A 13,402-nucleotide genomic window follows, 5' to 3' on the forward strand; every position below is an offset into this window, starting at 1 on the left:
ATGAAATTGTTACTATATTATTGTTACCTGGATGTGTGCCTTTGTACGTACATGCATTAATACTGTATAATTGTCTGGACCACTCTTTGACAAGACACTCTTGTGTGGACATTTTGCTCTGTGAGGACATTTTAGCCAGTCCTCAAAGTGTAGAGGGTCAAAGCATCAAATTAACTAGGTTATTATAGTTGGGTTTAAATTACATTTAGAGAGTTTACTTTATTGATACATAACTTGAGTCAAAAAATGGTTGACAATAGTATCGTTTACTTGCAGTAATTTGTGGGACAATTAATCGACCTGCACTATTTTGTTATTGTGACAGGCTTGTGTGTGCGTTTCCTTTTGCCATTTGCTAGCGAAAACCTTTTGTCAATGAGTGGTCCTCACAAAGCTAGAGATACAAATGTGTGTTTGAAGTACTTAGTAACTGCTGTACTGTTCATGATGTGTGTGTTGCCCTCATTTTCATTCATCTACATTTTCCATTTTCTTCTTTCTTTTTTTGCCTGAACCCCCGTTGTTTGAAGATGCAACAGTCTCCCGTTGTATGTTGTCAGGATCACAACTATGGTGCACCCCCCCCTCCCACCCCACCAGCCTCCCCACTATCTCAAACCATCATTCCCTGCATGGACCTCAGTGGTGTGGTACGCAGCACCCGCTATCACGAAACCACAGGGGACAACTCAGCTGACACCGACAGCTCCTCCTCTGATGAGCACAGAGGCTTGTCCAACTGGTGTCACTGCAGCTTGACGCCAGATGGTCTGCTTATTAAATGCGATAAATGCAGGTACTTCTCTTTTTGTAAACACACTTTGTGATACCATTACATCAATGATTCTGAATGCATTGGGAAAATTGTCAATGATCTGTTCTTAAAGCAGCACTACATAGTTGACAATATTTCTTAAAATGTAGTCAAAAACTCTTGGCCCCAGTCTCGGCCCACTGTCCACATGTGCATTTGTCTATGAGAAGAATTGCGGACAGCCAACAGCACAAACTATCATTACTGGTGGTACAGTATGCAAGTGAGGGGACCTATAGAAACTGTTTATCCATTGTTTGACATCAGGAATTGAGCTATGTCATTTACCTTTTGCACTAGTGGAACTTAACGCAGTCGTTGCCAAAATTGAGCACCATTGGTGCATTTAAACCTGCAGCACAAATAGAGCAAGAGAACGACTCCGTTTGACACTGTTGACACTGCTTTGTGATGGCGTGCCCGTTTGGTCGGGGAGCGGTAGTGATATCCCGCCATCATTGTTGCTTGAGAGATTTGGAAGGGTAACACTACTGTTCCAGAGTTGAATGCCATTCATACTGTAGTCTGATGACAATGCTTTATTTTGGAATTTAGTCTGAAGTACTTCTTACACTTTTTCCCATATGAATGATCATCTCAACCATAACTTGACAGCAGCTTGCCGAACCAAAAAAAAAAGAGCTCAATCCTATGTTAAGAGGTGTGTGGCATGATTCGATGGCTCTGCTCTTTAGAGGTGTCAGTTCTGCATCTTTCATTCATTCTATTTCAGTGTGGTGCCACATGGCTCAAAGAGCACTTTTGGTGCGAGTACATGAAGTGGTTTCAAGGTGGGCATCTCTTGACTGGAACTGATATCCATTTTTGTCCTCTTCTCTGATCATTGACTTCCAAATGATCGCAACTGGATTTAGGGAAATACACTGGATGGTTACAGTGATATTATTCCTCTTAAAGAGGGCATTGTGAACTTGTTGTTCTGTTGAAAACACCCGTCTTAATCACAAAGACAAGGGCTGTCCTCTCTGACATAGCCAGCTGCCATTTGATACCTGTGTGCAGCCTGAAGCTCCCTCGTACCTTTTGAGGAAAAAACACCTTTGATCATGTTGGCAACCCCACAACTATGCTGTCAGGAAAACATTTCATGTGGGGTCTTATCGTCATTCCAGCAACATTGGAAGCCATCAGGGCTATTTATTTATTTATTTTTGTTTCTCACCAGAGGATGATCTCCACTTCGGAGATCTTTTTTTTTTGGATGAACCTCCTTTTTGTTGCAATTTTGTGTTAACCCTCAGGATCTTTAAGAAAGTTTTAAATTGCCTAACTGTGTCCTCAGTCTCAGCAGCAAGCAGTGTGGGACTATCAGAGACTTTTCTTATGCGGCTCAACAATCGAGAGAGAGATTAGTCAGAGATTAGGGTTTTTTTTTTAATCATATTTATTTTGCGACATAGGGAGCATAACAGTGCGAATACCTGTAGTTTTGGGCTTAAAGGCTGTGCTGAATCTTTTTTTTCCCCTTAACTCCTTGATGTCATTGATGTCCGTGAGCTTAACTTAAAATCTTCCTAAGATCCAACGGTGCAAAATGTAAATTCTTGCAATAATTCAGTTCTTCCGGTCTTAGAATTTTGAACAGTAGTGTGTCACACCTCTTGGCACGCTGTCCACAAAGTGCTTTACAGAGAGAACAGAATTGAAACAAGGACTTGCTAAGGTGTTTTTCTTGTGTAAATGTTTTTACATCATGCACTCTGCTTTGTAAAATGATGAGCATACCAACTGTCACCAAATGATCAAATCGAATTTTCAATGAAATGTCTGTCAGTTCAAGTAGTATGTAGTGCTGCTTCAAGGATGCAACAGTTATTAGTAAAGCTCTTTCTCCTGTCCTTTTTCAAATTCAGACTAGGTGGTGCTTCTGTTACTCAAAAACGTGACAGGGAAACTCATACAAATCTAACATTTTAACAATTTCTTGCAGGGGACTCAACCGGAGGAAACAGATTGATGATTTTCGCAGAAAAACAGAGAATGTTTCAGGTTTCTCTTTTTCAACAGTGATCTTTTTACGCTTGTGAATAGGAAATCAGCACGTCAATTGATTATTGTGTCTGTGTGTGATAGCTGGTGAAAGCAGCGCAACAGAAAGTGGTGACGATGAAGTGTCACCTCCCACCATCTCCTACACTGCCACCCAGCATACACCCACCAGCATTAAGCTAACGGTCAACAGAGTCAAACGAAGTAAATCCAAAAAGCGGAAGAAGAACACGGAAAAGGTTCCTGCATCCACAAAAGGCAAAAAAGTTAAGGTGAGTATATTGAGGTATGAAATCGTTACCTTGACACTTCTGCAGCTCTGCGTTTTCCTGAGGTTTCCAACTGGCGGCACACTAATGTCACTGGTTGCAGTTTTTTTTTGTTTCACTGGTCCTGCAACTTATACTCAGGTGTGACTTGTGTTTATTAAAATATGTAATTACATGCTCTCAAATGTTATTTCACACTGGCCAACCTCAACAAGGAGTAAACATTGCATTATGTCCGAGAAGGTCGTTCTTCAAGCTTGAAATCTCATGTTGTCATGTGTTTAAGCATCACAACAACAGAAAGCAAACACAACATGTATCATTGATACACATGTATAATATATATTATATATGTTTAAAATAGTGAATCAATAACAAAGTTATTCTAAAATATTAATGTAGCATTGTCATTTTTCGTATATACAATTAAAAAACAAAACAAAAGGAGAAGTTGATAAATGACCGGACCTGACTGACATGGAGCCAGGAGCTTGCCCAGATAATTTCATGCATATATTGCATGTACGCGGTTCTAATCGGGAGAGATGAATACAAATGACTTGTGGCTTTACCCCTCCATGAGCAAAATTTGTTTGATTAATACATTTGAAAAAAAGTAATTATGGAATATTGCTTGTGAGGGGAAAATGGCCTTCTCTTTGGGATAACATAAAAAAGTGAAGCCCTGTAAAACTGTGAATGCATTCCAGATCTACGGTTTATATTTACGAGATACATAGAAAATCTTATTTACTAATAACCAAACATTTTTCTATATACTGTTTTCCTGACAGGCTTTTCGTGAGGGATCAAGGAAATCGATGAGGATGAAGGCAAGAGAAAATAAAATGAGTTAACTGTCAAGCTGTATGTTCCCTGTTGCTAACCAAACTCTTACACCTGCTAGAGCTCAACAACAGAGGCCAATGTGCTGGATGAAAGTACTGCTGAAGGTTGGGAAGGCAGAATCCGTCAGTGGACTGACCAGTACGAGGAGGCTATGTCCAACCAGTACAGCGCCGACCTACAGACTCTGCTTCAGCTTCACCTCACAACCAGTGCAACACTAGCAAAGCCGGAGAACCGCACTGTTCTTCCAACCATCGGAAACCTTCAAGCTTCCTTTGTTTCTATGGAAACCATTGACCACGCTGAACTGTCCTGTAACAACACAGTGCTGGGCTCACAAATGCAGGTCAGCTTTCTGTCATTGCAAAATCTTATTAATTTCATGGAAGCACCCTTTTTTGAAAGAGTGATCGCCCTCTAGTGGTCAAAGGAAGCATTTGAATATTCATAAACTAGGGTAGATGCTCCATTGTCATGCACCTTATTGATATATGTTGGCTGCTAAGCGACATGAAACTTCTCTGCCTTTCACAAATTCTGCTGTGTAATGATAAGGCACTGCTAATGGTTATTGTCGCGACACTGGACCTGTCAAGTTAGTGAAGTAAACAAGGAGAACCGCCTGTATTCGAAATCCACATTCCAGCAACAGGAGTCGTGGTCTTCATCACGGGCAAAAAATGGATTATAAAAAGAACAAAAGGACCGGATTAAATCCCATATCCTCTGACCTTTCTTTTCTGTTCATTTCTATTCACCATTTCTAGCAGAAAGAAAAGAAGAAAAACAGATCTTGGTTATTCAAACGTTTCCTGAAATCCATCTTTCCTCAACATGTGTTGAGTGATTGTGTCTCGGTGATGTTTGGGCCTCTTGCAGATGCTTACCAGGCTATTCGGTGCATCCGACCCCCGGAGTCCTTGGCTCTTTCTCCATGTTTGAAATGGGAACAAACGCAAATCAGTGTTTTCCAAAGTGGTGGAAAGAAGTGTGTTTTTTTGCGCCATGTCCAAAGTGAAACAGACAAACTGATCAAACAAATAGCAGAGAGCTAGCAATGGCGTTGTAACGTCACAGTTTACCTATTAGTGAATAATGCAATGCAATTTTCCCCCAGTCTGTGACTGTCTTGAGTCCTATTGCTGTCAGGATTGATTTACTTGGACGGCATCTTGGCTTTTTGAAACATGATGGCTACTGTAGTTGTTGTATGTACTTTCAACAGCAAGTCGCAAGAGAGCTGATTGCATGGTTTTAACACTAGATGCGAGAAATTCTTACACAGTGGACCTTTAAATACTGCAATTTTGTGCGAAAAGAAAAGGCTTCATGGCCATTCAGTCTTGTCCAGTGACCTATCGACTTGTGTTTCAGTGCTGGCGATGTCCTTGCGTCTTTGTTTTGACACTGCATAGTGAGTGGCATGTACAATTTTGCAGCAAATAATCATTGCTTGCCTTTTTCTAGCTCCAGCTAGGACGAGTAACACGTGTACAAAAGCACAGAAAGATCCTCCGAGCAGCAAAGAACCTGGATCCTGACGCACTGATCATTGAATATCGTGGAAAGGTCATGCTGAAACAACAGTTTGAGGCCAACGGGCATTTCTTCAAAAAGTGAGGCCTCAGTGATGGACGGTTAATACTTCTCTCTTATTTTTGCTGTCAAACGCTGAATGATGCACTTTGTTTTTCAGGCCCTTCCCTTTTGTGCTGTTTTACTCCAAGTTCTCGAATGTGGAAATGTGTGTTGATGCAAGGACGTTTGGTAACGATGCCCGGTTTATCAGAAGGTCCTGTACACCCAATGCTGAGGTTAGTCTTGGATCATTTTATATTTATTGACAGAAAATCAGTTTGAACAATGTGAATCTGTAATTTATAACCGTTAATTTTTTTCTACAGGTGCGCCATGCGATAATTGAGGGCATGATCCATCTATGTATCTGTGCTGTCACTCATATTCCAAAGGATGCTGAGGTCACGATTGGATTTGACTTTGAATTCAACAGCTGGTTAGTGATCTTTTCACACAACCACTATCACATTTTTGGTCTTTTTTAAAAACCATATATAAAAATCTATTTCTATTATATTCTTACCGTTTACCTGATCCTCCGGTCACGGCCGACAGTGTGAGCAAACCACCCTATGAAAACATGGGGCCTCATGTATCTTGGGTGCGTACGTGCGAAAACGTTGCGACACCCCGTGCTAACACGGGTTACATTATGATGCTGCTATTTCCTTTCATTATGGTGCTAACCCTGTGAGCAAACCCTGTGAAAATGAGGGAACAGTGTATGTGTAAACTAGTATGCAGTCCCAAGATCTTAGATATATGTACACAATGTGCCTAGATTGAACAGGCAAAAAGTACAACGTGAATTGTGTGGCATTGCTATTATGTGTGTTCGGGGAACATGCGCAGAAAAAAAATAAAAATCGCTATGGCATTATTAAGTACTCGCATCTGTACTCTGTGTCAGCAAGTACTTAATTCTCAGTACTTGGCCTGCAAAAAAATGGTGTCAGGACATCCCTAAATATTGTCCTTGGTGCACTCTTCTCAATGACCTGGTTTGGTGATCCACTTTTAAATGGCTTTGTATTCATCACATTGGAGCGACGCATGTATGAGTGCTTTTGTTTTGGCCACCACCCACACTGTTGAGTTAGAAGACAACACACGTCTCTTACAGCCAACTTTCAACTGCACTGCTTGTGCGAACCTCTAGTGCATAGGTTCACAAATTTGTTAGCCCATAAGCCTCATAATAACGGTGGTACGGACCGAAGCTATCACTCCAAACACTGGATGGCAATGACTGCTTGATCATTCCTCGCTGTGCTTCTTCCATGCTGCTGTTTTGTTTTACTGCTGAAGCACAGTGATGATGTCACAACATTAGTCACAGATGGGGCATATCAATCGAGTGGCACCTAACATGTTAGTCATTATGAAAATGTAACATTTATTTAATGTCTCTCATGATGCAATGCAATGTCGTATTTTCAACACAATCAATTGGTTTTTAATACAGTTCACAGATCGGTGTAGTTGGATCCATCAACATCAATACATCGCTCAGTGAATCATTACACCCCTATGTCTATGTCATGTCGTTCTTTTTTTCTTCTGTTGTTGCTTTACCGTACGATTTCTCATGCTGACCCATTTATCTCATTGTTCTCCAGCAATTACAAAGTGGACTGTGCGTGTCACAAGGGCAACCAGACCTGCCCGGTACAGAAGCATAACATTGCACCCCATGAAGGCCTGCAGAACTCCATTCTGCCACTTCCGTCTCCTCATATTGGTGCTGAGACTCGTCGAAGGAAAGCCTGGAGGAAAGAACTGCAAGGTTGCATTGATGGGGAGGACAAGTCAGCCACAGATCAACCTCAGGAGCTGAAAGACCCTCAGAAGAACAGTGATGCTGAGGTGTGTTGAGTTTTTGAGGGACAATGATATTTAACTAGATTTAGAAAGTACTGCATGTAGGCCTGACACGATAACACATTTTGCTAGTCAATTATTTGTCCCACAAATTATTGCTGAAAAACAATGTTGTCAACAATATTTTTAGGCCAAAGTTACCTCCAATATAATGGTAATGTATCAATAATAACAATAACAATGTCCGATCATAGTCCAACATTACGTGCAGGTTTATTCGAGCTAATAACCAGGTTGTGTAGTCTGCCTAAGAGAAATTTGAATTTCTATCCCGTAGTCAACTAAGTGTTAACATGCATTTTAAAACTCTGTTCTTAGTCAGACTAAAGCAATAATTAATTTTTCTGGGCTGTCAATTAACCTTGCTTCACTGTGCTTTCATCACAAGACGACTGACTTTGACATGACCAGCAAGAGGGATCACTCTGTTGTGTTGCACTCCATTCTGGTACAAATGTGCCTGGAGATGCGTATAAGACGATTAAGAATGAACTGTCAACGGGCGAATCAAACAAGCGAACATGCACCTGGCAATTCTGATCAATTTCATTTTTTATTGTCGTTCAATTTACTGCTTCTCATGACAGCATGATGATGAGAAATGGTTTGAATCTCTCTGAATATACAGAAAATGGCAGGGCCACGATGCCTTAGTTATGATAGCAATTGTGTCATTGCTTCAGCTAGTTAGAAAAGCTCTTATATACACGCGTAGTATGTATTTATGTACATAACATCATTAACTTCAGAAGGACCTTTTCCCTAAATCTTTTCCTGAATATAGGATGATGTGAGATGTTTCCATAGGTTTTGCGTGCGTATCAATAGAGCCATTGCCTTTAAACTCCTGTTCAACATGTTTGTATGTGCAGCAAAGGCTCGTGGATGGATTGAAAGAAGAAGAGGCAGAGGGAGATGAGGTTGATGGAAATTGTGAGACTGATACCTGTAAAAAAGTATGGAACTCATTTTAAGAATACTTCAGTACTTGTTCTCTGTAGTCTATAACCACTCTTTTCTGCCTTCAGACATTGAATGCCTTAGAGAGACGGCGAAGAAGAATGGTGGGCACGTATGCAAAAGATGAAACCGTTGAATTACCAGGTGAAGTTGCAAATCTGAGTGGGAACCCACACCACTCAGCTGGAGTTGGCATTAGCACCCGCCGTACCACCTACGTCATGGTATGTTTGATCCTTGGTTATTTGAACCTCAGTGTGTTGGTCTTGTCGTCTAAATATGCATGATCCCACAGGATACACCAGTTGTCAAGGAGAAAACGCCATTAACCACCCTTCCTGTTCCTGTTGCCACCCCCAAACCCACGCGGTCGTCCAAACCTCGCCCCAAAAGCAGAATCTCTCGATACCGCTCTAGCTCCTCTCAGCGTGCCCGGCGGCAACGTCAAGCACTGGCCCAGCAAGCTGCAGCAATGACACTACCACTGACATCGGTTCATCAGGGTCCCAGTCATGAAGAGGAAGGTACTCAGGGTCCATATGGGGTCGAAGTGGGCCTGGGGGAAAGTTTGGGACAGGATCATCCAACTGATGATGGTTTAGGCTGTCTATATAAAGGGAATCTGCGTTACCCCAAAACCAAGAAGGTAAGATGATTACAAAACTTCACCTATTTGTCCAAAAGTATGTGTTTTTTATGGTTTTTCTTGTCTGCTTTTTAGTACCTTGTAACTGAGTGGTTGAATGAAAAGCTGCCGGGTGGGGAAAAACTGAGCCAAGAGGTGCCTGTCGAGCGCCCTCTAAGGATAACCACTGACCCTACGGTGCTGGCCACAACCCTTAATATGCTGCCGGGCCTCTCACACTCATCGTTTATTTGCACAACCCCTAGACACTATGTGCGGTTTGGCTCCCCTTTCAACCCAGAGAGATGCAGGCCACGCCCATTGCAAATGGATGGCACCTATGGCTGCTTTAAAAAGGTATTAGTGCCACCTGGAGAACAAACCGCTAGAAACAAACTTTTAACAGCTAGAACAACCTTATATTTTGTTTTCATGGTTACTAAACCGTGCCCAACATTGCATTGCAGTATACTATAAAACACATCTCTACTTAGCTTGAGGTAGCTTTTGTCATACTGCACTAAGAAAGATGTGGTAATAGTTTTACTTTAATGTGCATCCATAGACTGTGCATGTGCCATACACTCAGTTGCAAAAATAGTTACAGATTGATCTTCTATATAAGCATTATTCTTGGATGCAAAGCTACTTGAGAGGGACCTATGTGTAACTATTGTTGGTTCAGTAAAAATAATACAAGAACTTTTTAAATATGATGATATACAACAATACAGAACATTGGCATCTTATTTATTCTATCTATAAACAACAACAAAGCAAATCAGTTCTGGTAGGTAAAGTTGAATCGTTATTATGTTTAATTTCCTCATTGCTTATTCTTTTGTTTTCTCTCAACACAGAGATGGATCAAGCAGGTTGAAAGTGAAAGTGGTTTAACCAGCTGCTCAGAGTCCACATCCTCTCTGCAAAGCATCAGCAGTAGGTCCAACCCAAACACGTGGTCCAGCAGTACGTTCAATCCCTCTTCTTTTTTTTTTTTTTAATTAACTGATACAGTGCTTGTAGTCAAACAAGATGACGCAATGTTATGCATGATTTATTCGGCAAGTTATTATTCATACACTACAAATCAAGTGTTGAAGAAAGCGTGCTAACACAAATACATGTTACACATTAGATGGTGGTTACTTTGTGCTGTGTATTTATTGCCCTTCTTCTCTCTCTTGTTAAGCAGACCTGAATGCACCTTTTAAGAAGCGAACAGCCAAGTATATGACTGAGACAACCCCTGCACCGACAGAGCGTCTTCAGTGCTCTCTGTCACCAATCACCCCTCCTCCCACTGAGGACACGCTCATACCAAAGCTTCAACATACATGTGGGTCTCTGCTGCTCAATGGCCTTGTATTTTCCCCTATTCCCTCACGGCCGGCAAGCAGCTGCAACACACCGCTACAATTTGAAGTAAGTCTACACATCAAGTTCACTAGCAAATAATTGTGTTTTCTTCCTGTATTTCTGGTGTCACAAGTCCTTAGGAATGCCGTATGTGATTGATAATAAAATTTGCCTGGCAATTCTCACCTGTCCATGTTTTCTAATGTGATGGTCTTATGTAATTTTTTGGCTTAAACAATATCCTTGCTGTCCTTTTTGCTGAGACAGACTTGGCTTTACGTACCAACCAGCAAGAGGTTTTTTTATTTATCAAATACCATCAGATTGATCTCTGTTGTTAAGACAAAATGTGTTGCTGCAAAGAGTCGGGCATTGTGTGGACATATGACTAGTACAGATTGATTGACTTTGTCATGTTTCTACAGAACATATCATCCCCTGAGACATCCCCTACTCACCAACTGGAGTCCATTTCCTCAGAGGTATACATCATCTTCTTTATGAATAAATTGCTTCTTTTCAAGTGTAGACATTGAGCCAAACTGTGGTCTTTTTCTTTCAGCCGTGTCTCCAGACAGACCTTGACATTCCTCGGCCTCAGTTCTCGGAGGTCTCTGTGTCTTCCAGCTTGGCGAGCCCATTGGCCATGACCTCAGATGACCTTTCCTTCCCCGAAGGCCCTTCAGGCTATGACTCGAAGAACATGTCGTCTTCAGGATTCAGTTCTTTGTACCAAGTGTCTTGCCCTACCACAGACCTAAACATTCAAAGCAGGGAGCTGGCCTTCAGGACTGAGTTCAACCTCATATACACCTGCTCACCTCTCAATGCAAATATGGACGCCCCATTGGCATCAGTTCGACAACCCTCTCATTTGAAAGAGTGCTTGTCTCCACCAGAATCCTTCCCCAGCTCTTTGAACTACAAGGTTCTGCCGGGTTCCCAAAGTGACCTTCTGTATGGAAGCAATCCAGAAAGTGGCACGACTTCACCCTATACTGGCAACCCGACACAAAGGAAGAAGGCAAGTCAACGTGTGATACTGATTCAAAACTACTTTTTTGAAAAAAAAAAAATGAGCGTTTAAAAGTCTCTTAACTTCCCTTCAACTCTGGTGCCCTTTTTACAGTAGGTTTTCAAATCAAATCATTTTCATATCGCCACATATATTTAATGTTCAAATGTTAATGTTCAACTTAAGCGATGATTTCGTTGTCTGATACAATTGTGGTTATGAGCTTTGCAATGTTGCGAGGCATTCCATCCTCCTGGTGAAATGCAAAGAACCCTTTCGTGCTGAGCTTTTTATCACACAAGTAAAGAGGAGCAGTGAGGTGCCCAGTGATGATTTCGTGGTGACCCAGAGGAGGTTGTCATCTTTTAAAATGCTTATGCATAGCTCGGTCTGAATATGGAAAAGAGGTCCGAATTTCTCGAAGACAGACTCAGCTACCTGGTCAACAGCTCGATTAAGCTTGAACAATGACTAACAATGATCAGACTGAGTGATGGCTGCCTGTGACAGCTTCTGCTCTGCCACCGAAATAAACACTGACGTCAAGTGAAGACCCCCTGATAATGTTACATACAGCAGAGAACTCTGTATGTGTTTGCTACACTGGTTCTCTGTATAGCATCAAGTGCTATGTAGATATCACAACCACTCAGCCATGTTGTGAATCGCATATATACGGATTTGTGACACAACCACCTTAAAGATTAGAGGACCTTGTTTATTTTTTAATGTAAATGGCGGTTATGTCACAGACTATGATGTTGCTTATTAAGTCTGGGTTTGTAAACACCTCTAGATGAAACTCAACAATAGATGACAAAAGTTAGGACAAGCACATGAACTGAGATAAGGAGGGAGCATCACGACACAAACTGTGACAGCACACCTCCAATCAGTCACATGGTTTCGCACTCACGCCAAGTACGTGTCAAGGCCCATCTATGATCAATGAGGCCCCTTTACCCCAAAACAAACTGTGCTTCTGAGTTTTTTGTTTTTTTTCCCCGAACTACGATACGACAGTCTCCCAGTTGTTCCGTGCGTCACGCATTTTTCAGTCTCACACACACATACATTGCCTTACAGTTGCATACATTCTATCATGCAAGAAATACAGAGGATGCCTTTCCTCTTGTCAACTTGTAAAGTCAAGTTGACAATAATCCAAAAAAGCAGCTCCCGTTGGGTGCAGGCATTAAAGCATTGCTTCAATGTGTTGATTCTGGAAGGCTCAAGTCAAACTAGTAAACCATTCAGCAAGGTCCCTGTGTATGGAGTCCATTCTAGCTGTCCCAGAATGTCTCTTGCCGCCTGTACACATGGTGTTCCTATTGAAATGACTCGTAATGGAGGCAACATGACTGAAAAATACTGACTCAGTGGCTTTATCGAGCTGTTGCCTATGGCTTGGAAACGTGGTTGTCATCATCTCCCCCTCTTTCGTCAGTGACATAATGTTCAGTTAATATAGAGACGACGCCAAAGTGGGTGAGTCTCTTCCTTTGTGTCCAATGAAAATTTTCAATGTGAATATCGTATGTTGTTGGTATCGACTGATGCTCAGTTTCCCTGAGATGTTAGCGTGTTTCGTTTTGTGTAAATCCTTCACCGGCACGTGTGCATCTGTGAGCACTTGCCTGTGTTGGTGCACTCAACCACAAAACTACTGTCTACATTTAAAACATTCAGGTATCAGTCTCTGGTAAAATGGCAATTCAAATGGGTGAAGCTCGAAGAATAGTGCAATACCACTGGTGGAAAGGACATGGAACAAATTCACAGTCATTTTACATAACAGGCAAACCACAGTTGTGTGGTTTATAGAGCAACTGTCATGGACAAACTTGAAGTGATCTACATGGACTAGCTTCTAGGTTGTCAAGTTCATCTTTAGTAGCGTGTCTGTCGAGTTGACCACACTGCCTTTCTTTCACTCATGCAATTTGAATTTGTGAGTATTTGAATATCATGACAATATCAGAGATTCTGCGCTCCCTTTTCAATGCCACGACTGACCATGGGAAATTCCAAATTCACTCAGG

The 13,402-nt window shown here is 41.6% G+C and overlaps 1 protein-coding gene across 5 annotated transcripts in view; it reads left to right on the forward strand.

The window, feature by feature from the left end:
- The window catches only part of setd5 (SET domain containing 5), a 29,979-nt gene that overhangs the window by 10,692 nt on the left and 5,885 nt on the right, over nt 1-13,402 (forward strand). For 2 of the 5 annotated variants that reach the window (XM_053866930.1, XM_053866934.1), the window contains exons 4-20: nt 531-796; nt 2,766-2,824; nt 2,909-3,096; nt 3,888-3,926; nt 4,001-4,288; nt 5,410-5,558; nt 5,639-5,756; nt 5,847-5,956; nt 7,140-7,386; nt 8,274-8,357; nt 8,430-8,585; nt 8,657-9,007; nt 9,083-9,343; nt 9,847-9,955; nt 10,179-10,411; nt 10,771-10,827; nt 10,908-11,369. In XM_053866930.1, coding sequence (XP_053722905.1) covers nt 531-796; nt 2,766-2,824; nt 2,909-3,096; nt 3,888-3,926; nt 4,001-4,288; nt 5,410-5,558; nt 5,639-5,756; nt 5,847-5,956; nt 7,140-7,386; nt 8,274-8,357; nt 8,430-8,585; nt 8,657-9,007; nt 9,083-9,343; nt 9,847-9,955; nt 10,179-10,411; nt 10,771-10,827; nt 10,908-11,369 — 3,177 coding nt within the window. The remainder of the gene's footprint in view (nt 1-530; nt 797-2,765; nt 2,825-2,908; nt 3,097-3,887; nt 3,927-4,000; nt 4,289-5,409; nt 5,559-5,638; nt 5,757-5,846; nt 5,957-7,139; nt 7,387-8,273; nt 8,358-8,429; nt 8,586-8,656; nt 9,008-9,082; nt 9,344-9,846; nt 9,956-10,178; nt 10,412-10,770; nt 10,828-10,907; nt 11,370-13,402) is intronic. The other 3 variants (XM_053866933.1, XM_053866932.1, XM_053866931.1) reach the window with 3 other exon arrangements.

This window comes from Synchiropus splendidus, chromosome 6 (genome assembly GCF_027744825.2).
Source record: "Synchiropus splendidus isolate RoL2022-P1 chromosome 6, RoL_Sspl_1.0, whole genome shotgun sequence".
In the NCBI taxonomy this organism is placed as follows: Eukaryota; Metazoa; Chordata; class Actinopteri; order Syngnathiformes; family Callionymidae; genus Synchiropus; species Synchiropus splendidus.